The sequence below is a fragment of the Balearica regulorum genome, chromosome 14, assembly GCF_011004875.1.
Source record: "Balearica regulorum gibbericeps isolate bBalReg1 chromosome 14, bBalReg1.pri, whole genome shotgun sequence".
NCBI lineage: Eukaryota > Metazoa > Chordata > Aves > Gruiformes > Gruidae > Balearica > Balearica regulorum.
In genome coordinates this window covers 21774969-21802514 of record NC_046197.1, presented here as the reverse complement: position 1 = coordinate 21802514, position 27546 = coordinate 21774969, and the positions used below count along the sequence as shown (strand labels likewise).

At 43.3% G+C, this 27546-nt stretch overlaps 1 protein-coding gene across 3 annotated transcripts in view; it reads right to left on the bottom strand.

Annotated features, from left to right (window-relative positions):
• Nucleotides 1-27546, bottom strand: part of KDM3B (lysine demethylase 3B) — a 72032-nt gene that overhangs the window by 5950 nt on the left and 38536 nt on the right. For 2 of the 3 annotated variants that reach the window (XM_075766479.1, XM_075766480.1), the window contains exons 13-19: nucleotides 23418-23545; nucleotides 22527-22803; nucleotides 21306-21562; nucleotides 14127-14393; nucleotides 5337-5508; nucleotides 2111-2201; nucleotides 1894-2024 (exon numbers count right to left, since the gene is read on the bottom strand). In XM_075766479.1, the coding sequence (XP_075622594.1) occupies nucleotides 1894-2024; nucleotides 2111-2201; nucleotides 5337-5508; nucleotides 14127-14393; nucleotides 21306-21562; nucleotides 22527-22803; nucleotides 23418-23545 (1323 nt within the window). The remainder of the gene's footprint in view (nucleotides 1-1893; nucleotides 2025-2110; nucleotides 2202-5336; nucleotides 5509-14126; nucleotides 14394-21305; nucleotides 21563-22526; nucleotides 22804-23417; nucleotides 23546-27546) is intronic. The other variant, XR_012837736.1, reaches the window with a different exon arrangement.

Genomic DNA, 27546 nt, shown 5'->3' with positions numbered 1-27546 from the left:
CTCTCAAGTGCTTATACCTTTATACATTGGATGCTCTTACCCCTCTGAAGTGGCTATGAGTAATGGAGAAAGAGATTTCAAATGTTTGCTGCTTAATTCTTTCACCTCATATAACACATTCTTCTCTCTTCCTCTGACCCTTCAATAGCACTCACTCTCTCTACTTTTGATTTAACATCTCCTCAATCAAGTAACATGGGTAAAAAAATTAAAAGATTGAAAAATCTTTGTATTGGCAAACATTAATGTAAGTATGACCACAAGACTACTGGTTATGTTTTAGAATCACCATTGTATTTATCTCTTTTGTATTTAAAATATAAGCTTCTGGGGACAGGAACTCAACTCACTGTACAGTACTTTTTTTTGACCAAGATCTATACATCTGAGAAGGATCAAATAGTACAGGGTTACATTCTATGCTAAAAAAATACCGTCAACACTCCTTCAACAAACTCTGCAATAAAGGAAAAGAAAACTTTGACATTTAAGATAAATTCAACAAAATCAATACATTCCATTCATTGCTAGCAACTAGCAATACAGAAAGACAAGTTAGCTGTCACTGATTACCTGGCTTCTCACTGCACTCATGTATAAATATAAACTTGATTATATTGTAAACTCTTTGGTGTACAGCCTTCTTACTCAATTTACATGTCAAATAACACATAAACCAAAACACTGAATACTGTTAAATACTGAACAAACTCAATTTGTCTAAGTTCACAAACCCCTGTTTTTTTAACTCTTATTTGTGATACTGCTAAAAACCCCAAAATAACCCCACAAATGCTTTCTCAGACCTGCAATATGTTGGTTTACAGCTTAAGTCTAATCCGCATTTGGTTACTAACCTAAAACATTTTTTAAAAAAGATGAAACAATAAAGATCTTTCATGTCCTCAGATGAGTTGTTACTGTAGTTATATTGATAATTGGAATGCAAAACCTTAAAAAACCCCGCACCCCTGTCTCAAACATTCAGAGAGAACTACAGAAGTTACATTAGGGTAAGTTTGCTTCCACGTACTCGCTTTGCAAGATGGCTGCAACTTTTCCCTTATCAGTATCACTGCACATTTTTCAGTATATATAAAGAGCGACTACTTTAAATGTTATTTATCTTACTTTACTGTTGCAAAAATACATACTTCCAAATCAATCAGTTATTTAAAAGTATCCTGGAACTTAAACAATCATTTGTTTTAAATTAAAAGTCTCCAAAACCTGCGTTTGGCCATGACCTCAAAGTCAGTACATTCAGGAACTGAAGTAATTCAAGTTGATACAACATGCATTAATTGTTCATATATCCTCCACACTCTGCTACACTGACAATCATTTGAAAGTTTACTGGTATGTGTTCAGACAAGGGTTTCTGCCATTTATATGCTGTTTAGCTACTATATAATTACAGTCTTAAGAGGACAAAACTATCCAATTCAGGTAGCTGACCATGGTTACAGTTTTGTCTTGCATGTGAACTGTGGTCTGTGTTGTTAGACATGGATGAAGAAAACTGCATCTCTGTTTGGAAACATGAACACACAGATCGAATTGCCCAGAAGCTAGCTAATTTTCCCCTCAAATGTATCAACTGGTCTCAAAAAGATATTAACTCTCTTTGAGCCCTGATTGGTATTATGCTTATTATATGTATTAAATAATAATTGTTTTCAAACTTATATGTATATCTTTTGGAAATCACAAGGCAAAAAAGGGCACATTTGACAGAAGACTAGCATAGGAATAGATCACAGGACCAATTGAAAAAATGACAGTGTGCTCTAGGATACACACTGAGTTTTGATTAATGCCATAGCCTTGCATATGCCCTAAGTGTAATAGAGAGTCACAAAAATCAACATCTGCAGAACTATTCTCACATACCATAGGCATTGTACATTTTGGGACCCAAGTCAGGACGGACAAAGTAGCTTGGCAGCCTAGAAGCCAAATTCAGTCTGCCATCCCTCTTGGTATATTCAGGAAGAGGAAGATTTTCCATCAAGTCCTCAAACCTAGAGAGCAAAAGAGAAAAAAGGCATATTTTCTGCCTGTAGTGCCTACAGCAGCCCTGTAAGCATTAATACTAAGGTTTACTTACCTTGTAGGCATCATATCTCTGAAGTCCTCCCCTGGAGGCCAATCCTTTAACTTTAGTACCATTGGCTGACCATCATCTGACCTGAGCCGTTCTGCAAGAAACAAATTAAGATTTCTTCATGCAGTATCTTTTTACCACAGCCCATTATCTTGTTTAAGCTGTAAGTCTTTTGCACCAAGATGTCTTACATCGCACAGCAAAATGGATCCTGATTTTTCTTTGGGCTTCCAAGCATTATTATAGTATGACCAAACAACAGTTCAACAATTAGATATACATATCATTAACTACAGCAGAAATTTGACAGATCTTGCACAGCTTCTAAGTTTTAGGATAGTTTTTACTCAACTTTGAAAACTAGCCTTTCCTAAGCATTCTGCCTTACTACTTTACCAAAGCCTAAGGGAGATTTATCTTTGATTTCAAGAGAAGTGATGCTTCTGTAAAATTAAAGTTATTGGTTCATGCTCAGAAATCATCCCTAACCTCAGTATAAAGCATGAACCCATGGTACCACACTCAAAAAAGCTAAATGGCAGCTGGTTACTGAAGAAGACAGCCTCTAGTTTTTTAAATTCTTTGCTGGAGGCACTCAAATTAGCAGGGTACCGAATTCAAACATTTGTTCTTCACTTCAAGACTTGTACGTGAGTCCTGATTGGTAACAGAGAAAGCTGGTAGCACAGAAAGATGACATTACGAACGCAACAATGGATGTACAGTATGACAGCACTGACCACAGCAACTGCTGTTTTGCCTCAGATGTTACAATGGCTAAGAGAGTATATCTGGAAGTCGTACATGCAGCAGCTTAGAAGACTAAGCATAACATTTAGAGAGGAACAAAGTTCACTCTTCCACCAGATTCTTCACAACTCTACATGAAGCCATCAGTTGGAATACAGGATGTACTGCAGTCTGACACCCTCACATCCCCTTTTGCCCAGAAAATAATTAACATCATTCACCACTTCCTACCTTACCAAGGACTGTCAGCCAAACAAAAAGCAACTGATCTTACCCAGACCTAGCAGAGCTGCTGACAACACCAAAAGAGAAAGCATATGTAGGAAACAAGGACTTGGAGACCTGTGAATCACATTTGCATTATATATCAACAGACTACAGACAGCCTTAGTTTGCAATAAAAAAAAATAAAAATATTGAAATTTAAAGGAATTAAGAACTGCAGATATGTAAACCAAAGTGATCGATTTAAAGAAAACAGATTTTGATGAGCTATGGATTTTAGAGAGGCAAATGAACTGAGAAGCTCAAGGACTTGAATTTAAAGATGTTTTAGAACTTCATGTATTCAAGATTTTGAACTCATTAAGGATCTTTGTTCCAAACAAGGAGAAGAAACTTGCAGTAAGGCTATTCAGAAAGGACACAGTGAAGAACTACCTGGAGGAAAACATACAGATCTGACAAATTACATGAAACTGGACAAAACCCAGAAAATATCTGATCAGCAAAGAAAAGCAGGTCTAAGAAGGATCAAAACAAAAAGTTCGACCTGCCAAAAGTCCACTTGGAACTCAAAGATATTAGAAATAAACAGCACAAGATTTAAATTAACTGAAGTATCACATGGAATATTAAGGGATTTTCTCAATACCATCTCCAAATTCAGTGGCTATTCTACGTCTCTTCAATAACTTAATGTGAGTGTGTGTGTGTGTGGGAGGGGTGAACCAGCCACATATTTGAGAAATCTAGAATTCATATAATGCAGAGAAGTCAAGTGTCACTACGTAATTTGCAAAGAGTTTTCATATGAGTTAGTGTGAAATCTCTGGACTAGTAGCAAATAATACTCTTCTAAACTGGGGATTGCACATGACTGAAAAACACTAAATAAAATGTATTTTAAAAAAACTAGCAAAAGTGATAAAGTTTTCCAACCTAGATCACTAAGATTTCTCATATAAAGTGTGGTAAAGGCATTGTCTAAAAGAAAGGCAGCAGCTGATTTTGCTGCAAGGAGCATATCTGTTTGGACACAAACTACAAATAAATTTCTCAAAGATAATTTGACCCATACAAATTTACTATTGTCATGAATGACCCTAACACAAAAGTGAGGAATTTGTGAAGTTTCTCAATTATTGTTAATACACAGAAATACCACACTGTTATATCCTTCTAGGCAATTTATTTCTGAGTAATAACAGAAATAGTAAGAAATTTGACAGTACAAAATACGAGACTCTGTACTTGGAACCTTATAAAAACAAGTCAAAAGTTGGGAGCTCTTTCACTGGAAAATGACTAGAGAAGAGAATATTCTTGGTCTACAAATTTATCATTTTGTTCGCTGTTGAACAAACATTCCATTAAGTCATCTAATAGTTTACCATTTCTGCTACGTGCACATAGCAATAAATACATAAAATGTTTTATATACACTAAGATCAGGCACATTGCAATGAACTGTTACAGCTCTAATATCTGTAAATATAAGACCACTCTGATCTAAGTATATACAATCTAAAACAGAGCACTCTGCTTTTCAGAAGCTCCTTAATCTGACCAGTTATATCCCCAGGAATTTTAACTGGCTAGCTTCCACATCCACACTTGACAAAAGGTTTTCTCAAAGAACTCAAACATTAAGTAATGTGTTATCACATGAGGTATGCATACAGCATTGCTATTCATAATACATATAAACATGTATTTGTATTGTACTTGCAGATAATCTACTATAAAAAAACTTGCAATGCCAAGTTTACTTATTTGATGTATCCCACCAACTCTGAATTTTAGTATCAAAAGGCTCAGTCTGTTTTAGCTCTACGGATTCCCTTTAGTTTTACAATAAACATTGAGGTTGGAAGGAGAGTAAGGGCAGTCAAATCAGTTACTGTCTTAATAATGGTAACTAACTGATGATTAATTTCATTGAGGAAAGTTAAAACAAAAAGTAGTTTCCCATGAAAGGGATCATCTTTTGACACATGAAAGTAACACACACCAACACACTGTAGTATAGATGAAGTTTTCTTGGGTAGCCCTGCCCTAATCTTCAGCAATATTTTCTAGAATGTGCTACATCTAAGGAGCAATGGCTTCTTTGGGTAAGACTGATAGCTATGTGGATTTTTTTTAACTATTGTTTTTGTTTGGTTTTTATTTTTTGAGAAAATAAGTGGAAAAGGAGGAGTTAAAGGTAGCAAGACAGACTGCTCAATTAAACTAGTCAGCCATAGATATTACTTACTAGATATTATCTCAAAGCCATCCCAGAAGTCACGCACTTTCACGTCTGAAATTATGGCACAGTTCCTGCAGTTCACCAAATCTACATCTTGATCTCCAAATTCCAGGCTGAAAGCTTCTGGTTTCCAAAGCTCTGACTTCAACTTCTTATGGACACCAGATACCAGCACGGGCTGAGAATACAAAGATGAATGCTTACTCCACCATAACCAAATTTCTTACACATGCACCCAAACTTTCTTAAGAGCTGAGACTCCTGGCTACCATAATACAAAAGACATCACAAATCTGTTTTCATCAATGTCTGGTTTTTGTGCATCAAACAAATAACCAGAGTCAAAGCAAACTTCAGTTCCAGGCCATGTGCAGTTGCCTTAGTAAGTCTAATACAATACCACTTCTAAGGCAAGCTTATTAAGTCTACGCAGCAAGGTGTTCGCAGCAGGGGTGGGCTCTGTGGGATGAGGCTGGGAGCTGCCCCGTGCTGGACACAGATGGCTCCACCTGACCATCGCTGGCCAAAGATAAGCCCGTAATTGACACTGGTGGCACCTTTGTGATAATAAGAAAGGGTAGAAAAAACTCTGCAGCTGCTGGGAGGTGGGGGGAGGGAGAGGGGAAGGAAGTCAGAGAAAGAACTCTGCAGACACCAAGGTCAGTGAAGAAGAAGGAGGAGAGTCCCTTGCAGTCTGTGGAAGAGACCACGGGGAAAGCAGGTTGCCCCCCTGCAGCCTGTAGAGGACCATGGTGGAGCAGATATCCACACTGCAGCCTGTGGAGGACCCCACACTGTAGCAGAGGGAGATGCCCTGAAGGAAGCTGCAGCCCATGGAGAGCCCACACTGGAGCAGGCTCCTGGCAGGAGCTGCAGCCCTTGGAGAGAAGCCCATGCAGGAGCAAGTGTTCTGGCAGAAACTGTGGCCCGTTGGGGACCCACACTGGAGCAGTCTATTCCTGAAGGACTGCAGCCCATGGAGAGAGCCCCAAGGTGGAACAATTCATGAATGATGGTATCCTGTGGGAAGGACTCCACACTGAAGCAGGGAAAAAGCGTGAGGAGAAAGGAGCAGCAGAGACGAAGTGTTATGAACTGACTGTAACCCCCACTATTCTCCATCCCCCCCTGCGCCACTTCGTGGGGTGGCGAGGAGGTAGCAGAGCCAGGGATGAAGGAGTAAAGTTGAGCCTTTAGGAAGAAGGAGGAGTGGGTGGGCATAAGATGTTTTTAGCTTTGTCTTTATTTCTCACCATCCTACTTGAATTAATTGGCAATAAATGAAATTACTTTTTCACAAGTTGAATTTGTTTTGCCTGTGACAGCAATTGCCAAGTGATCTGCCTGTCTTTATTGTGACCCACAAATTTTCCCACCTTATTTTCACCCCCTGTCCTATTGAGAAGGGGGAGTGATAGAGTGGCTGGGTAGCGGTCTGGCAGCCAGGCAAGGTCAATCCACCTGTGGAAGTACAGTGGGTGTCATGTCTCACCACCTTTCCTTTTTTTAAGTACAAATGCAACTACCATTAGAAACAGCATTTGTAGTAAAGCCTTCTCATATGAAATTTTCATATTCTCATATGATTTTTTTTAAACAATTTCATTCATTCTTTATGCATAATCATGAAGCATCACTAATTCCCTAGTAAAAAAACATGGAGCGGAAAAGCGGCTATTCACTTGCAAAAGGGGTTTTAAGATGTTTAGGCTAACCATGTACATAGATTCCACACCAAGATTTGAGCAGCCTCTCCCCATAAATGCTCAAGGCATTTACTAAACAAACAATACTAGGAAAAGGTATGCCAGACAATCCTCCCAACACTGGCCAAGACCTTGTCAGTTCCTCTCACCCTGCAATCTCTAGAGAGTTACAAAATTTGAGAGAAAAGGGAAAGAGGGTATGAACGGAACTTGCACATGGACTATCCCACCTGAAAAGCTCTACATTCAGTAACTGTTACCTATGTTCAAATGACAGTTCACATGTCTATGCAAGTTTGAACTGATTCCAAGCTGTGCCCTATACGTTAACAACAATCTGAAGGTGGATCCTGGGTTTATTCACATGAAGAGCTCAGTACAACACCCTGAGGAGCACAGATGCCCTTAGATGTTCTAGTAGTATCAGTATCATTAGGCAAAGATACCTACAGAGCTATAGACGAGCATGTCCAAAGTTACGCTGCTTAAAAACAGTCCAGTAGCTAACCACTACTTCACCTGGATGGCGTCTAACAGGACTAGTATCCATTCTAGTTCCTGAGGACAACTATTCATTCAGAAATGAACGGAGGAGAAAAAAAAAAAACAACCAACAACCAACTTTGGGGATAACAGAAATGGCCTTGGTTTTCAAATATAACACAACATAGCCTTTAAGTTCTAGAAGACAGCAATGAAACTTCAACTCCAGAAGAGTGAGGTTTCAGTAAACAAAAAGGGGTTGTTACTTTACTCCTGTCAACTTCAGAAAAAAACCTCACAGAATCATTTAGATTGGAAGGGACCACCCTCACACTAAAAAAGTGTTTTCTTTTGTTCAGGCTGAACTTCCTGGGGTCTAATTTGTGCCCATTGCCTCTTGTCCTGTCAGTGGGTGCTGCTTTTAGAAGGGTCTGGCTCCTTCCTCATTCCCTCTCATCAGGTATTTATATGCATTGATAAGGTTTCCTACCCACGCCCTCCCAAGCCTTCTCTTCTCTAGGCTGAAGAGTCCCAGCCCTCGCAGCCTCACTTCACATGAAAGATGTTCCAGTCCCTTAATCGTCTTTGTGGCCCTTCACTGGATTTGCTCCAGTAAGCCCACGTCTGTCTTGTACTGGGGAGCCCAGAACTGGACACAGTACTCCAGGTGAGGCCTCTACAAGTGCCAAGTCCAGGGGAAGGATCACTTCCCTTGACGTGCTGACAACGCTCCTCCTAATGCAGCCCAGGATGCCGCTGCCCTTCTTTGCTGCGAGGATGCATTCCTGATTCATGGTCACCTCCTTGTCCTTCCAGGTGACAAGGTGTCCTTCAAGGTCCTTCCAGGCAAAGCTACTTTCCAGCCAGCCGCCTCTGCAGCATGTGCTGTTGCAGGGTGTTATTCCTCCTGAGGTGCAGGACTTTACACCTTCCGTTGCTGAACATCAGGAGATTCCTCTCGGTCCAACTTTCCAGCCTGTCCAGGTCCCTCTGAATAGCAGCACAACCATCTGGTGTATCAGCCATGCCTCCCAGTTTTGTATCATCTGTAAACTCACCAAGGGTGCATGAACTCTGTCCCATCTAGGTCGTTAGTGAAGATGTTAAATAGTTCTCAACACAATACTGATCCCCTACGGTACACCACTAGTGACTGGCCTCCAGCTGGACTTTGTGCTAGTGATCACAACCCTCTGAGCATGGCATTTCAGTCAGTTTTAAATCCACACACTGTCCACTTCTCTAGTTCATACTTCATCACTTTGTCTGATGACATTATGACAGTGTCAAAAGCCTTATTGATAAGATAAAAAACATCCAGTGCCCTCCCCCTCATCCACCAAGCCAGTTGTCTCATCACAGAAGGCTGCAAGGCAGCTTAAGCACGACTCAAACAGCATTCCTGAGCCCCTCTTCAGGACCATATCCCAGGGGATTCTTGCAGGCAGATATCTGAAAAGGTGAATGTCTGCTCTCCTGAAGCCCAGGCTTGTGATCTTGCTTTTTTGCTTTGCTCCGTCCTCTCAGGATCTTGAGCTGAACCTCACCATCTGGTAGTCACTACAGTCAAAGCTGTCCCTTACCTTCACATCAACAACCAGTTCTTCCTTGTGTGTAAGCATGAGGTCCAGCAGAGCACCCTTCCCAAGTTCGCTCCTTGATAAGCTGTGTCAGGACGTTGTCATCGATGCACTCCATAAAACTTCAGGAGTGTTTGTGACCTATTGTGGTGTTCCTCCAGCAGGTATCAGGGTGGTCCCATGAGGCCCAGGAAATGTGAATACAGGGCTTCTGCCAATTATCTGAAGAAGGCTTATCACTTCTTGATCAGGTAGTCTGTAGCAGATACTTGCCACAAGGTTGCCCACATCAGTTCGCTTGCTAATCCTGGCCTACAAGCTCTCAAATAGCTCATCATCCACTCCTATGCAGTTTCACACATTCCAGCTGCTCCCTCACATAAACAGCAATGCTGCCTCTTCACCTTCCTGAACTGTCTTTCCTGAACAGCCTGCACCTATCCCTTGCCATACTACAGTTGCAGGAGCTATCCCACCACTTCTCTGTCATAGCAATGAGATTGTGGCCATGCAACTGCACACTAACTCCTCCTGTTTGTTCCTTGTACTGTATGTATTACTGTACAGGCATTTCAGAAAGGTACCCAGCTATGCTGATTTCCCAGAAGCAGTACGAGAGCTTTCCTCACAATGCTGTGATGTACACAGTTCCTTACTTATGTGCATATGTTTGAGGACATCTTTCATCCCTGTTGTCTCGAGTATGAGATTTCTCCTGTTCACATCACCCCACATGGCTTGCTTGCCAACCCAATCAACTAATTCGTTTCTTGATCACTGGTGATACTCTCCCTCTGCTGTCGTTCTTGGCTTATAGGTCTCTCAGGCTGGTCAGCCTGTTGGCAAAGATGCTTTTGCCTTGCTTAGATGGATCCCATCTCTTCCAAGCAGTCCTCAATCCTCAAAGAGGTTCCCATGATCATAAAACCCAAAACCCTGTTGTCGAAACCAGCTTCGCAAACAATGGCTGACACGCAGAATCCGATAATCTGTCTGCCCCTTACCGGCAGGATTAAGAAAACCACATGGGTTCCATGGCCTTGACCACTACTCAGAGCCATATAGTCACTCTTAACACTGTCTAGGTCTCCCTGGTAGCACTGTTCATGCCAACACAGAAGAGCGGCAGAGGGTAAATGTCTGAGTGAGAGAAAAACTTTGGCAGTCTTTCCACTACGTCCCAAATGTGAGGCCTGACAAGCAGCAAACTAAGATGACATAGCAGACACACCGATCCCAAGTACTAGTTGTCTTCAGTCCAGGAAAACAATGACAAATTTTGATCCCTGCTGTATTCACTTGACCCCTTGAACAATTTAAAAAAAAATAAAATCTACTTAACCTAGTAGAACCCTTCCAGCTCTTAGGCAGAGAATTTCTGATGGAAGAAAGAAAATGCTCGCTCTAGTGAAGAGCACATCTAGGGCTGCAAGATAAAAGGATAGCAGACTTGGTTGGCAGACATTTCCTGCCAGATCTGCTCTCAGACTACACGGAGAAAACAAATTAAAATCTCCAACACCACCCCAAATCTTCAGTATCTCAAAAAAGAGAAAGCCTAGCACGGAAACTCAGAAAAGAACAGGTTGCTATAGGATGAGAATCCTGACAGTATCCCCAGATGAGCAACAGCCACGTTCAGGAGAGTAAAATGCTCTTGAAGAACAGCTCCAGAAAGAAATAATCATAGAATCATAGAATGGTTTGGGTTGGAAGGGACCTCCAAAGATCATCTAGTTTCAACCCCCCTGCCACAGGCAGGGACACCCTCCACTAGACCAGATTGCCCAAAGCCCCATCCAACCTGGCCTTGAACGCTGCCAGGGATGGGGCATCCACAGCCTCTCTGGGCAACCTGTGCCAGTGCCTCACCACCCTCACAGTAAAGAATTTCTTTCTAACATCTGATCTAAATCGATCCTCCTTCAGCCTAAACCCATTACCCCTTGTCCTGTCACTGCACTCCCTGATAAACAGTCCCTCTCCATCTTTCCCATAGGCCCCTTCAGGTACTGGAAGGCCGCAATTAAGTCTCCCCGGAGCCTTCTTTTCTCCAGGCCGAACAATCCCAACTCTCTCAGCCTGTCAAATCCTATGGTTTCCCAGTGAATTCTGGGATAAGACAAGAGTTTAACTTATTTCTGACAATTTTTAAGACAAAGGAGTTGAAAAATATTGCTCTTTCTGCATGACACTGAAAGAGTGGCATTCATTATCAGGGAAAGAATTTTCTCTTTTAATAATCTGGGATGCTACCATGGCTAAAATCTTCATATGGCTCAGATCTAGTATCCAGTGTGCATTTATTGTGCTGGGGAGGGTAGCCAAGAGGTTTTTTCCAACTAACCTTTTCCTGACCACAAAATAGGAAGGGGAAGATGATTTGGGGAATGATGGTGGAATTAACATTCTTTGACTTCACTTTTAAAGGTGCACCTGGGATGTACAGGAGGATATCAGCCAAGGGAGAACTGTGACAGAGCAGAGTTTGTTGAGAGAACCTCTGCTTGAAGAAATTCTGTTTAGAATAGCCTTGTCAAGACAGCGATGCCTGCCTAGGTCACCTGCTCTCCCTCGTACAAGAATGAGAGAGGCTCAGTTAAATTCCTTTCCACATTTCAGCAGGAAATTAGAGTGCAACATCACTACAGAATCCTTGAATAAGCAAGGGACTCGCCCAGTCTGCTGCTATACAAGGGATCCTCTGAATGACAAAGTCATCCAAAAGCACATCTTGGGGCGAAGCCTAAAACAGTGGATCACAAATAGTACATGAGCATGACAGTTGTGGCCAGAGCCTCAAAGCGTGCACCAAGTTGGAAGGCGACGCACGCTGAAAGCTACACATCTGACAGAAGATCGGTAATCACATCTCTAGACTCCACAAGGAGTTTCTCAGGATTCGTTACCAGTCAAGAACCCCATGGCCAAGTGCAGCATCTTGCACCTGGTGATTAATCAGTCTCATCTGCAGAGAAACTGACAAGCACATCTTTTCTAAGTAGCTCCCAAAACATTTAGGATCCTCCTCAGACAGTATTATTTGGTGACAGAGATGGTTGAGAAAATTATCAGAGTATACTGACCAGAAACTAAGGAATTCTTTGTCAAGTCAGGCAGATGACTGACACCACAGCACTGCAAAAGAATGATCTGAAATCCTTCATAAATCAGAAAGATAGAATCATAGAATGGTTTGGGTTGGAAGGGACCTTAAAGACCACCTTGTTCCAACCCACCTGCCACGGGTAGAGACACCCTCCACTAGACTAGGTTGCCCAAAGCCCCATCCAACCTGGCTTTCAACACTTCCAGGGATGGGACATCCACAACTGCTCTGGGCAATGTGTTCCAGTGCCTCACAATACAGAATTTTTTCCTAACATCCAATCTAAATCTACCCTCTTTCAGTTTAAAACTGTTACCCCTCATCCTATCACTACACTTCCTGAAAAGCAGTCCCTCTCCATCTGTCCTGTAGGTCCCTCTCTTTAGGTACTGGAAGGCTGGTATAAGGTCTCCCCTGAGCCTCCTCTTCTCCAGGCTGAACAACCACAACTTCTGAGCCTGTCTTCATAAGAGAGGTGCTCCAGCATTCTAATCATCTTCAAAGATGCAACAGGTTCTGAAAAAATAAGACACCTCTGTACACTCCAAAAATATCAGGACAAGACAACAACTGCTGTTAGGGTGAAAGCTGGTAATACCAGCGGCAAGCTAAGTTTCTAGTCAGACAAGTCAGAGTGCACTGCATAGTAGCCTCTTCCATCTACTAGGAGCTGGCTAGGGGAGTCAGAAACAGGAACTGGTAACTCTGTGGTTGGTGGTGCCACAACGCTCTCCACATTTCTCACGGCTACATGCTAGTTATGCTTGTGCCCAGGGGACCCAGAGAACGTGCAGTCCCATGGAACACGCTAAACTTAACTTGAAAAGCACTCTACTTCTGGCAGGAATGGACCCCGAACACCAAAAGAGGAACACGCAGCCTGATCTGTTCCTCCGCCACAGCTCGGCAGTCTGCATGTCTTGTGAGCAAATGCAAGTATGGAATGAAGAGTGCCAAAAGCATTAGCACAATAATAGCAGAACAGCTGACAACAAGGACTTCTCCAGAAAAGATGATGAGGGACATAACTGTTTAGCACCAGCAGTCTCAATTCTGAGTAGTCAGTGAAGGTAATGGTGTAAGAAGTAGCTGCAGAACCAAGTGCCAAGAACACCATTTGAACACTGATGGACATCGTATTCTGTTAGAGATATGGGTGTGCTTCCTCTGCAGCAGCAGCTACTCATCCATTTTTTAAGATTCAGCTTGTCTGACTAGACCAATCTTTATGACTCTCTGGAGAAGTCTAAGCTGTAGCACTATGGACTGAGATCTGAAAAAGCAGCTATGCTGGCAGCAGGTCTAAAGTCCAGTCTCTTGACTGAAGGCCTAACTGGCTGATGATCCCTCAGATAATCCAGGAGAGTGCTCAATACACGAGATACTGAGTTCAAAACAATACTTGGGTTCACACAGGCTGTAGGCTCAGAATGAGACATTGCATCAAGTACACCCAAAAATTTCAGCAGAAATTTAGCAGAAATTACTGCATGCAGAAGTTATTCTTTACATGCTGCTCTGGAAAGAACGGACCTTCTCCTAAGGCTATAAAGCATCAAGTATAGAGTAGATGCTAGGATGCATGCAGGAATCATAGTGGATTCACCACTAGGCTGTAGTAGAGCAGCTTCAGCACAAACCACACCACAACTAAAAAGGCTGCTGCAGCAAACACCCTCATACTGGTAAGCTGAGAAAAGCTCAGTGTGCAAGGGCACATGGGCTTCAGTCAGTACAGCATGGAGTGGACAGGGCCACTATGTCCCCTATTTATAACGCTACAGTTGAAATCTTCATTCCTCATATTGACTCAGGAGCAATTGGCCAAACTATGGATGGCTCTGTCAATAACCAAGGTACAGGTTAAAGTTTCAGGATACTTATAAGCAGTAAGGGTTGGCTATTTGTCATCACCCACCTGGCCTTGTTTCCAGCACTCCCTGAAGATCTTCCAGTTATTTTTGTTGCTAGGATCATGAAGGCAAAGGAGTCTACCATCACACAGCCAAGAGTGGGAAGTGTGTGGATCCAGCACATTTAAGCCCATTACCATTTCCTTCACCTCTCTCTGTGTGTCAGCTAAATTACTAGCTCGTTTTGCAGCATCAGAAGTCTTCTTATTTTCCACCACAGAAGCAATGATGTGGTCTAAGAAGTTAGGCAGGCTGGCTTTACCTTTGGCCCCCTAGAAGATGTAAATTCAGAGATAAGTTTAGTCTTGCAACAGCATATGTATTAATGCATATCTGCTCTCATTCAGATTTTAGTCATAGACATCTTGCTATCAGAAAAACATGCAACAGTAAACAAATCAACTCAGAGACCTGCACATATCCAGTAAGAACAGAAACAGCTATGCTCCTGTTTTACAACAGTAAAACTTAAAATAACCTGCTACAGGCTATCTAGAAAAATATTAGAGCAAACAATCATGGAATAGAAAACTTAAGTCATCTAACTCTGCTACTTCAACAGTAAAAATGTTTCATATTTTTCTTAACCTCATTGATTTCTTAACTTTATTTCCCTATTTTCCTCATTCCATTACCAAGAAAGTGAATTCAACCCCGGCACAGGTAAGCTGATGAATACAGGAACATTAAGTAAACACTGACAGACAGGAGAAAGTGCTTCCAGTATGTATAACGTTAATAGAACTATTAGTAGACAGCCTCTCTGGTTGTGGTATCCATGCTCCTCAAAGGACATTTAAAACTCCTCAAGGGATGTTTCAAATTCGAAAGAGATTAACACCACAATCTTAAATTGTGTTCTTAACTTAAAAAAAAAAGCCTGCCTATAGCAAAATACTTAAGAGACTAAATATATTTCATATATTCAATAGAAGATAAACACTAACTGGATCATTATTCACAAGACATTTGTGGGAGGGGGCAGGGGTGTGATTGATTTCTGGTAGCAAAGAGCTCGTTCTAGGAAAAAAACAAAAAAAACAAACCAAAAAACCCCCAACCAACCCACCCCTCCACCCCCCCACAAAAACCCAGGGACTGGAAGCTGAATGAACAGTCACAGCAAAACACCTATTACTGGAACAATTTTGCCATCTTCTTTAAAACTAAAGCTCAATAGACAGAAAATTTACCATATGCAGAGCTATCAATCTAAAATGAAACACTAAGCATAACTGAAGATATTAATTCAGTAAAAAATATTCACAGAATGGCAGGGGTTGGAAGGGACCTCTGGAGATCATCTAGTCCAACCCCCTGCCAAAACAGGATCCCCTAGAGCAGGTTGCATAGGATCGCGTCCAGGTGGGTTTTGAGTATCTCCAGAGAAGGAGACACTGCAACCTCTCTGGGCCGCCTGCTCCAGTGCTCTGTCACCCTCAGAATAAAGAAGTTTTTCTTCATATTCAAACAGAACTTCCTGTGTTTAAGTTTGTGTCCGTTGTCCCTTGTCCTGCTGCTGGAAACTGCTGAAAAGAGTCTGGCCCCATCCTCTTGACATCTGCCCTTTAGATATTTCTAAGCATTGATGAGAACCCCTCTCAGTCTTCTCTTCCCCAGGCTAAACAGACCCAGCTCTCTCAGCCTTTCCTCATACAAGAGTTGCTCGAGTTCCCTAATCATCTTTGTAGCCCTCGGCTGGACTCTCTCCAGTAGTTCCCTGTCTGTTGAACCGGGGAGCCCAGAACTGGACACAGGACTCCAGATGTGGCCTCACTAGGGCAGAGTAGAGGGGGAGGATAACCTCCCTCAACTTGCTGGCCATGCTCTTCTTAATGCACCCCAGGATACCATTAGCCTTCTTGGCCACAAGGGCACATTGCTGGCTCATGCTTAACTTGCTGTCCACCAGGACTCCCAGGGTCCTTCTCCACAGAGCTGCTTCCCAGCAAGTCAACCCTTAATCTGTACTGGTGCTTGGGGTTATTCCTCCCTAGGTGCAGGACTGTATGCTTGCCCTTGTAGAATTTCATTAGATTCCGCTCCACCCAACTCTCTAGCCTGTCCAGGTCTTGCTAAACAGCAGCACAGCCTTCTGGTGTATTAGCCACTCCTCCCAGTTTTGTATCGTCAGCAAACTTGCTGAGAGTACACTCTGTCCCCTCGTCCATGTCATTGATGAATATGCTAAGACTGGACCCAGTACTGACCCGTGGGGCACACCGCTAGCTACAAGCCTTCAACTAGACTCTGCACCGCTTGTCACAACCCTCTGAGCTCTACCATTCAGCCAGTTCTCAATCCATCTCACTGTCCACTCATCTAACCCACACTTCCTAAGCTTACCTATAAGGATGCTATGGGAGAGTGTCAAAAGCCTTACTAAAGTCAAGGTAGACAACATCCACTGCTGTCCCCTCATCCACCCAGCCAGTCATGCCATCATAGAAGGCTATCAGATTGGTCAAGCATCATTTCCCCTTGGTGAATCCATGCTGACCACTTCTGATAACTTTCTTTTCCTCCACATGCTGAGAGATGACCTCCAGAATAAGCTGTTCCATCACCTTTCCAGGGATAGAGGTGAGGCTGACTGGCCTGTAGTTTCCTGGGTTGTCCTTCTTGCTCTTTTTGAAGACCGGAGTACATTCATATAATATGAAGTATAATTCATAGAATCATTTTGGTTGGAAAAGACCTTTAAGATCATCAAGTCCAACTGTTAACCTAACACTGCCAAGTCCAACCACTATACCATATCCCTAAGCACCACATCTACGTGCCAAATACCTCCAAGGATGGTGACTCAACCACTTCCCTGGGCAGCCTGTTCCAGTGATTGATAACCCTTTCAGTGAAGAAATTTTTCCTAATATCCAGTCTAAACCTCCCCTGGCACAACTTGAGACCATTTCCTCTTGTTACATGGGAGAAGAGACCAACACTCACCTCACTACAACCTCCTTTCAAGTAGTCGTAGAGAGTGATAAGGTGTCTCCTCAGCTTCCTCTTCTCCAGACTAAACAACCTCAGTTCCCCCAGCAGCTCCTTATAAGACTTGTTCTCTAGACCCTTCACCAGCTCCTTTGGACACACCTCAAGGTCCTTCTTGTAGTGAGTATAAGTCAGAAGGAAGATCTAGAGATCATTTGGTATAACTTTCTGTTGAAATCAGGTTAAATTACCCTAGGCTGGGCCACGCCAAACCTTAACTTCTCAGGGAAGGAGATTACACCACTTCTCTGGGCAGCCTATACCACCGCTAGAATGTAACGTAAGAATTTTGTCTTATACCCAGATAGAATTTCCCCTGAAGCAACTCGTGTCCGTTGCCTCTTGCCCTGTTACCATGCATCCTTGTGAAAGGAGTACCGTCGTATTCTCTACAACTAGCTTTTAGATGTAAGATTGATCAGATCCCCAAAACAATCTCTTCTCTAGGATGAAGAGAACCAGTTTCTTCAACCTTTCTTCATGTGTCAAGCTCTCCCACATTTTAGTCATTCTTCATGGCACTCCGCTGGACCCCTGCCAATTTTTCAGTGTGGTTCTTCAACTGAGGAGACCAAAACTGGAAACAGTGTTACAGGTGTGGCCTAACAAGCACTGAGTGCAATAATCATGTTCCTTGATGTGGTCCAGCTGTATGCTTCCTGATGCAGCCCAGGACAGTTTGCCCTCACAGCTGCACAGTGCAATGCTGACTCATGTTCAGGAGCTGCTGGGCAAAGTCAAACAAAAAAAGGAAGCCTACAGAGGGTGGAAGCAAGGGCAGGTAGCCTAGAAGAAATACAGGGAAACGGTCCAAGCAGCCAGGGATCAGGTTAGGAAAGCCAAAGCCCTGATAGAAATTGGTCTGGCCAGGGATGTCAAGGACAACAAGAAAAGCTTCTATAGGTATGTTAGTGATAAAAGGAGGACGAGGGAAAATGTCGGTCCCCTCTGGAATGAAATGGGTGACCTGGTTAGAAATGGGTGACCTGGTTACCCAGGATATGGAGAAGGCTGAGGTACTCAATGACGACTTTGCCTCAGTCTTCACTGGCAAGGGCTCGAGGCACACTGCCCAGGTCACAGAAGGCAAAGGCAGGAACTGGGAGGATGCAGAACCACCCGCTGTAGGAGAAGATCAGGTTCAAGAATATCTAAGGAACCTGAAGGTGCACAAGTCCATGGGACCAGATGAGTTGCACCCGCGGGTCTGGAGGGACCTGGCGGATGAAGTGGCCAGGCCACTCTCCATCATATTTGAGAAGTCCTGGCAATCCAGCGAAGTTCCCACCAACTGGAAGAGGGGAAACATAACCCCCGTTTTTAAGAAGGGAAAAAAGGAAGACCCAGGGAACTACAGGCTGGTCAGTCTCACCTCCGTGCATGGCAAGATTATGGAGCAGACCCTCCTGGAGACTATGCTCAGGCACATGGAAAATAAGGAGGTGATAAGTGACAGCCAACACAGCTTCACTAGAGGCAAATCGTGCCTGACAAACTTGGTGGCCTTCTATGAGAGGGTTACAGCGTTGGTGGATAAGGGAAGGGCAACTGACATCATCTACCTGGACTTGTGCAAGGCATTTGACACTGTCCCGCACGACATCCTTGTGTCTAAACTGGCGAGACATGGATTCGATGGATGCACCACTTAGTGGATAAGGAATTGGCTGGATGATCACACTCAAAGAGTTGTGGTCAACAGCTCAATGTCCAAGTGGAGAACAGTGACGAGTGGCGCTCCTCAGGGGTCAGTACTGGGACCGGCACTGTTTAACATCTTTGTCGGCAACACGGACAATGGGATCGAGTGCACCCTCAGCAAGTTTGCCAATGACACCAAGCTGTGTGGTGTGGTCGACATGCTGGAGGGAAGGGATGCCATCCAGAGGGACCTTGACAGGCTGGAGAGGTGGGCCCGTGTGAACTGCATGAAGTTCAACAAGGCTAAGTGCAAGGTCCTGCACGTGGGTCGGCGCAATCCCAAGCACAGCTACAGGCTGGGTAGAGAATGGATTGAGAGTAGCCTTGAGGAGAAGGAATTTGGGGGTGTTGGTTGATGAGAAGCTCAACATGAGCCGGCAATTTGCGCTTGCCGCCCAGAAAGCCAACCATGTCCTGGGCTGCATCAAAAGAGGTGTGACCAGCAGGTCGAGGGAGGTGATCCTGCCCCTCTACTCCGCTCTCATGAGACCCCACCTGGAGTACTGCGTCCAGCTCTGGGGCCCCAGTACAGGAGAGACATGGAGCTGTTGGAGAGAGTCCAGAGGAGGGCCACGAAGCTGATCAGAGGGCTGGAGCACCTCTCCTATGAGGACAGGCTGAGAGAGTTGGGATTGTTCGGCCTGGAGAAAAGAAGGCTCCGGGGAGACCTAATTGCGGCTTACCAGTACCTGAAGGGGCCTACGGGAAAGATGGAGAGGGACTGTTTATCAGGGAGTGCAGTGACAGGACAAGGGGTAATGGGTTTAGGCTGAAGGAGGATCGATTTAGATTAGATGTTAGAAAGAAATTCTTTACTGTGAGGGTGGTGAGGCACTGGCACAGGGTGCCCAGAGAGGCTGTGGATGCCCCATCCCTGGCAGCGTTCAAGGCCAGGTTGGATGGGGCTTTGGGCAATCTGGTCTAGTGGAGGGTGTCCCTGCCTGTGGCAGGGGGGTTGAAACTAGATGATCTTTGGAGGTCCCTTCCAACCCAAACCATTCTATGATTCTATGTTCAGCATGCTGTCCTCCCTGGGCTCCTTTCAGAAGGGTTACACCTCCGCTAGTCAGACCCCAACCTGTACTGCTGCTTGGGATTATATCAGTTTTCTACAGCTTGTCTTATGCAAGTAAGACTAGGCAATAACATCATCCACTTATGATGGTCTTAAAAATGTACCTTTACACTATCTCTCTAGAGGCCATAAATAGATAATGTGCAGTTTAACTATTACAGTCAACACTAACTACTCTTCACAACAGAATGTCAGTGCTCCAGAAACACCAAGATGATTCTCTTCATGAACAGCAATCATTCCTCTTGATTTGACCAACACAACTGTTGTCTCTCAGTTATGTTTTGCTCATATACATTCTATGTTAAGCATCCAGGCATTCAAGTGGGGGGTTGGACCAGAGTTCCCCACAAGTTCTTTCAAATCTAAATTACTCTGTGAAGAGCAGAAGTCAAGAAAGTGAAAAAAATACATTACATGATAGATCTGATTCAATGTGGTGAGAGAATGCACAGAGTTGCAGGGACAGAGATACAAGTTGAGACAGGCCCCCTCAAGCCTTCAAGGAATAACTTGCTTTAAAACAAGTGATCATGATTTCTTTGCCTGTACCCAGTGATGGGGGGCGGGGGGAGGAGACAGAGTATTATTGGATTCACTTTCCTGTAGCGGTGACATATTTTCCCATACAGTTCTCTCTACCAAAAACACACAACATGAACCATTATTAGGGTTCCATCTGACAAAGAGGGGAAAAAAAAAAATCTGCTATGAGACAAGCCATTTCATCATCCTCCTCGTTCCATCTGCCTAAGCTTTTGGAGAAAGTATTCTCCAAGAAGAACTAAGCCTTGATAAATTCTACACAATCTATCCTTCTTTTAAACTAAATGCTTTTAACGATTTCAAATACCATTGATTTTTTAACGATTTCAAATACCATTGATTTGTTCAGTTGGGGTTTTTTAAGGTTATTTCCTCCAAAATGGATTAAAGAGAAATAAAGTATCCTGATTCTAGAATACGTATCCAGAAATAGCAACTACACCTGAAATTCTTAAATTCATATTCTACCTTAAATGTTTTTCAAGCATACTTAAGTTTTTTTAAGGAACTGTTTTTTGTCTTTTTCTGTGGTATGCTCTTGCAATATTTTTAAAGATGTGGAATTTAAAATGAGCTTTTATAGGGATGCTGATTATCAATTAAACAATTTAAAGGCTATCTTTAACTTGCCTTCTTGGTCTCTTGCAAGGAATAGCTTCTCCACAGCAGTAGTAAACCAAACTACAAACTATCAATTAGCATAAAAATTCTCCACAGCTTTGTGGGGGTGGTGAGTTTTTGTGAGATGTCGCATTTGTTTCAACACTTAAGAATAAGATACTGTAAAAACATTTAGATAAAAACTATTAGATCACCATAAAATTCTTCCCTAGAACAGATATAATTGAAAGAATACAAAATTATTTACCGTAGAAGCTGCAGAAAAGACTGGAGGAAAGGGGATTCCTGTGTCTAATGGGACCTGAGGAAGCTTTCCTGGCCCCGTGTGCAGCAGATCTCTGAGACTGGAGCCTTCAGCTTTGTTGCTAGATGTCACTGGGCCCAACAAGAGGCTATTAAACAGCTTCGGGGCTAGTGGGGAAACCTTTGTACTGGAGTTGAAGGAATCCAATCCAAAGGGTGAATGGGATTCTTTATTAAGCACTGACCTCAGTGATCCTGATTCTGCAAGACAAATATCAACATGGAGGGGGGGAAGTCAAAGTTCAAATGATCACAAAGTTCTCTGAAATTATTTGTTCTTGCATTAAATAGGATATTGACAAAATCTTGTGGTAAATTATCACTGCAACAGTGAATAAGGCACCTCAAAGAGAATCAAAGACATCATGTACATAGATTTTACCCTCAGTATGCCGTTAGTTAAGGTTTTGAATAGCACAAATACAATCTGAAAATGCTTGATACACAAGAAACCACAACTTTGTAATAGACTCAATTAAAAAAAATTCACTGACTTTCTGAATTGTTTCAATATGAAATATTTCAAATTTTAACTGTAGTCAAAATATTACAGTGGCTAAGCCCTGCAAAACTCGTGAAAGAGTCATGAATATTTAACATTGACATATAAAGTAGTTCCTGCTAAACACAGGGACAGGAATAAATCCTGTTAGTCATGCTACCTCTGACAATTGAGATGTATATTCTGTAAACAGTTATTTCATATTGAGAATCACACTCAAACTACTGAGTATTAAAGAAGTTCTAAGCTTTCATCTAACCCTCCAAAGTAGACTCTAGCCTCTCAATTCTTTGGAAATGCACTCATAGCACACAAACTAGTTTTATATACTTCAATAGTTATAATGTTACAAAGCTGCATCTGAAATTAATTAATATCATTTTACATTAGGATACCAGCTGCTTATTACTTAGAAAATAAATACAAGAACTGGCACTGAAATAAACTGGGAATGACAAGACAGTATTTTAATTTTCAGCTCTATCATCATCTTTCCAGCTTTGCATATTCCTAAGTCTGTAAAAGAGAACTGGTTCTAAGAGGCAAAAGAAGAAAAATGACCATGTTCTTTTCTGCTTAGAGCTAGAGCTACTTAGAGCAACCAAGCAGTACATTATCATTTATCTTTTCATTCCAATCCCAAAGGGCATATCATTTGCTCACCTTTTGTTTCTTCTTTTGCTTTTTGCGTTGCTAAATCTGCAAGCCAGTGTAAGGCTGATGATGGAGCTGTTTCTGGACAAAGTGGTCTGTTAGTCTTCATTTCACCAGTGTTATTGGTTGGTAATGTCTCTGTTTTTACAGGTTCTTCTATCCTACTATCAGTTGCTTCAGATTTTGGAACACTGTCCATTTCTAGTTGCCCCACTCCTGCTCCTGGTCCAGTGGAAAAGGTGCTCTCGTTTCCAGAGACTGATGCACTAGCATTTACAGTCGGAAGCTAAAACAAAAATATAAACAACTGATTAATGTTGAATAAAGGGAAGAGTTAAACTTGGGAGACATTTTAGTTATCCAATGTATTGGGTTAGTTTGTTCATTTAAGTGCACAGTAGAGTTCCTCTATGCTTACGTAGCAGCAGAGTACAAGAGCTTCTTCTCTGTGTACATTAGACCTTGCACTGTGGTGTAAATTCTTACCACATCATCTTTTAACACAAACCCAGGCTTTTCAATTTCTTTTTTCACATGCGGACTTTTTGTGTGAACAGAACTGCTCTAGATTCACCATACATTTAGGAACCATAACAAAATAAATGCATGTGTTGCAATCTATTCATAGTGGTTTGTTTTAAGGTACAGCATCAATAGGAACGGCTTCCTACCCAATTTCTACATAAGAGTATTTGCCCAAATATCCACTTTGTAAATAACAGTTGCAGCACACATGCCCAAAAACTGTCCCAGAAGATTTTTGCTAAGCTAAAACACTTAGAATACATATGGAGAAAAAAAATTTGTGTTTCACAAGAGATTAATCTAAAGGATGTAATGTTTTAATAGATCTTAAAAATGTAATGTCAAACAAGGCAATTTCAGCCTCAAATTACACACCTGTGATATTCCATTAGTGACAGCTGGTCTCAACACAGATTTGTTCTGCCGGTTAATACACGGACAATTGGCTTTAATACCCCATTTGCCTCGTGCTGCATGAACCATGTCTCCAATATTGTAAAGCGCTGGAAATAAAGTTAACATCTTTAATATCACATGTAAAGAAATCTAAAACCAAGGCCTTAACTATAATATAACTATAATATAACTATATTCAGAGGGGTGGGTATTTTTTTAGTATTACTGCTAAGCATCTTTAAGATCACGTGCAACATACAAGACACTTGTCTCCAAATAGTGTGGAGAATTGTGCTAACACTAGCTTTGCGACATCACTGAGAGGCTGTCAAGCCTGGAAAAATCCTATAGATTATCATCTGCTCCTACTATTCCATGTAGGGTCCAAAGATACTGCAATGAGGCAACTTAGAACCATCAAAAGAGACTATATATCCCTTGGAGCAATGTTAAAAGGATCTGGAGCACAGGTGGTGTTCTCTCTCTGTCCTCCCAGTAAGAGGAAGGAGGTGATGAACTGAACAGGGGAATGCCTGGCTGCGTGGACGGTGCCATACTCAAGGTTTTGGCTTCTATGATCACAAATCTACCTTTGAGAAGCCGGGTGTCTTGGGAGCTGATGGGATTCACCTGCCCAAGCAGGGCAAGAGAGTCTTTGCCAACAAGTTGGCCAGACCTATATGGAAAGCTTTAAACTAGATTTAGTGGGGGAAGAAGATGGAGATTTGAGCAATAGAGAAGAGCCAGGGGCTGATGGTGTATTAGGAACCAACAGGGAAACACCTGTGAAATGCCTCAAAGGAATTTGAGCAAGTTCCTCTCAAGAGATGACAAGGTTGATAGCCCAGCTGAAGTACCTCTATATACCAATGCATGCAGCATGGATAACGAGCAGGAGGAGCTGGAAGTCATTGTGCAACTAGAAAGCTATGATCTAATCGCTATCACTGAAACGTGATGGGACAAAATGCACAACTGGAACATTGGAGGTGGGGGGGTTGCTCTCTGTGTAAAAGAATGGATTGACTGCACAGAGCTGTCTTTGAAATACAGTAATGAACAGGCTGAGAGCTTATGGGTAAAAATTAGGGGCCAAGCCAACAAAGGAAACCTCTCTGTTAGTGTTTATTACAGGCCGCCCAACCAAGAGGAGCCTGTTGACAAAGTGTTCTTACTTCGACTATAGGAAGCATCACGCTCACAGGCTCTGATCCTGATGGGGAAATTCAATCACCTTGACACCTGCTGGAAAAGCAGCACAGCAAGCTGTAAGCAGTCAAGGAGACTACTGGAGTGCATTGAGGATCATTTCCTAATCCAGGAGACAGACAGCCCAACCAGATGAAAAACGTTACTGGACCTGTGGCTCACCAACATAGAAGAACTAATTAGAGATGTTGAGATTGGTGGCAGACTAGACTGCAGTGATCGTGCCCTGGTGGAATTCACAACCTTGAGGGATATGGTCCAGGTGAAGAGTAGAGTCAGGATGCCAAATTTTAGGAGACCGAACTTTCAGTTGCTTAAGGAATTACTGCATGGGACCTCCTGGGAAACTGTCCTTGGGAACAAAGCAGCTGAACAGAGCTTGCAGCTCTTGAAGAACATTTTTCTTAAGAGTGCAAGAGTTCTCAATTCCCGTGTGTAAAAAATCAAGCAAGGAAGGCATGGGTCAGCAAGGACCTCCTGGTCAAACTAAAATGTAAGAAGGAAATGCACAGGCTGTGAACAAGGGACATGTATCCTGGGAAGAATACAGGGACACTGCCTGGATGTGTAAGGATGGGATCAGGAAAGGTAAGGCACAGCTGGAGCTGAATTTGGCAAGGGATGAAAAGAATAATATGGGCTTCAACAGGTATGCTGGCCAGAAAAGGAAGATTAAAGAAAATCTACAGCCCCCTCCTACCCCCACTAAATAAGACTGGAGAAAGCTGAGGTACTCAAAAATTTATTAATTTTTTTCCTCAGTTTTCAATAGTATTCTCTCTTCTCACCCCTCTCAAGCCCCTGAACCTCAAGGCAGGGACTGGGGGACCAAAGTTCCTCCCATCATAGGAGAATCATAGAGTATATCAAGTTGGAAGGGACCCATAAGGATCATCAAGTCCAACTCCCTGCTCCTTGCAGGACCAGCTAAAACTAAACCATATGACTAAGAGCCTTGTCCAGATGCTCCCTGAACTCTGACAGGCTTGGTACCATGACCACTTCCCTGGGAGCCTGTTCCAGGGACCGACCATCCTCTCAGTTTAGGACCTTTTCCTAATGTCCAATCTCAACTTTCCCCAGTGCAGCTTCATTGCATTTCCTTGTGTCCTACTGCTGGTCACCAGAGAGAAGAGATCAGCACCTTCCCTTCTGCTGCCTCCCCTGAGGAAGTTGTAGACTGCGATGAGGTCACCCCTTGGCCTTCTCTTCTCCAAGCTGAAGAAACCAAGTGATTCCAGCCGCTGCTCCTAAGTCTTGTCCTCAAGACCTTTCACCATCCTGGTCACCCTCCTCTGGGCACACCCTAACAGCTTGATGTCCTTCTTGTATTGAGGCATCCAAAACTGCACACAGTACTCAAGGTGGGGCTGCACCAGTGTCAGGTTCAAGACCACCTGAGGAGCCTGAACATACACAAGTCGATGGGACCTGACGAGATGCACCCCAGGGTCCTGAGGGAATTGGCTGATGTAGTTGCCAAGTCTCTCTCCATCATATTTGAAAAGTCCTGGCAGTCAAGTGAAGTCCTCAGTGACTGCGAAAAGGGAAACTTCATGCCCATTTTTAAAAAGGGTTAAAAGGAGGACCCTGGGAACTACTGACCAGTCAGCCTCACTGCAGTGTCCAGTAAGATCATTGAGCAGATTCTCCTGGAAGACAAGTCGAAACATATGGAAGACAGGGAGGTGATTAGAGACAGCCAACACAGCTTCACCAAGTGCAAACTGTGCCTGACTAATCTAGCAGCTTTCTTCAATGGACTGACTGCATCACTGAACAAGGGAAGAGCAACAGATGTCATCTACCTAGACATCTGTAAGGCCTTAAATACGGTCTCCCACATCATTATTGCCACTAAACTGGAGAGACACGGGTTTGATGGGTGGACTGTTCAATGGATAAGTGGCTGGCTGGCCGCATCCAAAGAGTTACAGTCAATGGCTCTATGTCCAAGTGGAAATCAGTAACAAGCAGCATCCCTCAGGTTTCCTTACTGGGACCAATAATATTTAATATCTCATCAAAAAACACAGACAGTGGGATTGAGTGCACCCTCAGCAAGTTTGCAGATGACACCAAGCCGAGTGAGGCAGTTGATTCACTAGAGGGAAGGGATGCCATCCAGAGGGACCGTGACAAGCCTGAGGAGTGGAGCCAGGTGAACATCATTAAGTTCAACAAGGCCAAGTGCAAGGTCCCGCACCGGGGTTGGGACAATCCCTAGTATCAATACAGGCTCTGGGATGAATGGGTTGAAAGCAGCCCTGTAGAAAAGGACTTGGGGATACCAGTGGATGCAAAATTGGACACGAGCCAGCGATACGCACTTGCAGCCCAGAAAGCCATATCATGTCCTGGGCTGCATAAAAAGCAGCGTGGCCAGCAGGTCGAGAGAGGTGATTCTCCCCCTCTACCCTACCCTACTTGGAGTCCTGCGTCCAGCTCTGGGGTGCCCAGTACAAGCCAGACATGGACCCATTAGAGCAGGCCCAGAGGAGGCCACGAAGATGCTCAGAGGGCTGGAACACCTCTGCTGTGAAGACAGGCTGAGACAGTTGGTGCGGTTCAGCCTGGAGAAGAGAAGGCTCTGGGGAGACCTTATTGTGGCCTCTCAGTATATAAAGGGGGAATCATAAGAAAGGCAGAGACTTACTACCAGGGCCTGTAGTGACAGGACAAGGGGCAACGGCTTTAAACTGAAAGAGGGTAGGTTTAGATTGGGCATAAGGAAGAAACTTTTCACAATGAGAGCCGTGAGACTCTCGAACAGGTTTCCCAGAGAAGCTGTGGATGCCCCAGCGCTGGAGGTGTTCAAGGCCAGGCCGGATGGGGATTTGGGCAACCTGACCTAGTGAAAGATGTCCCTGCCCATGGCAGGGGGGTTGGATTAGATGAT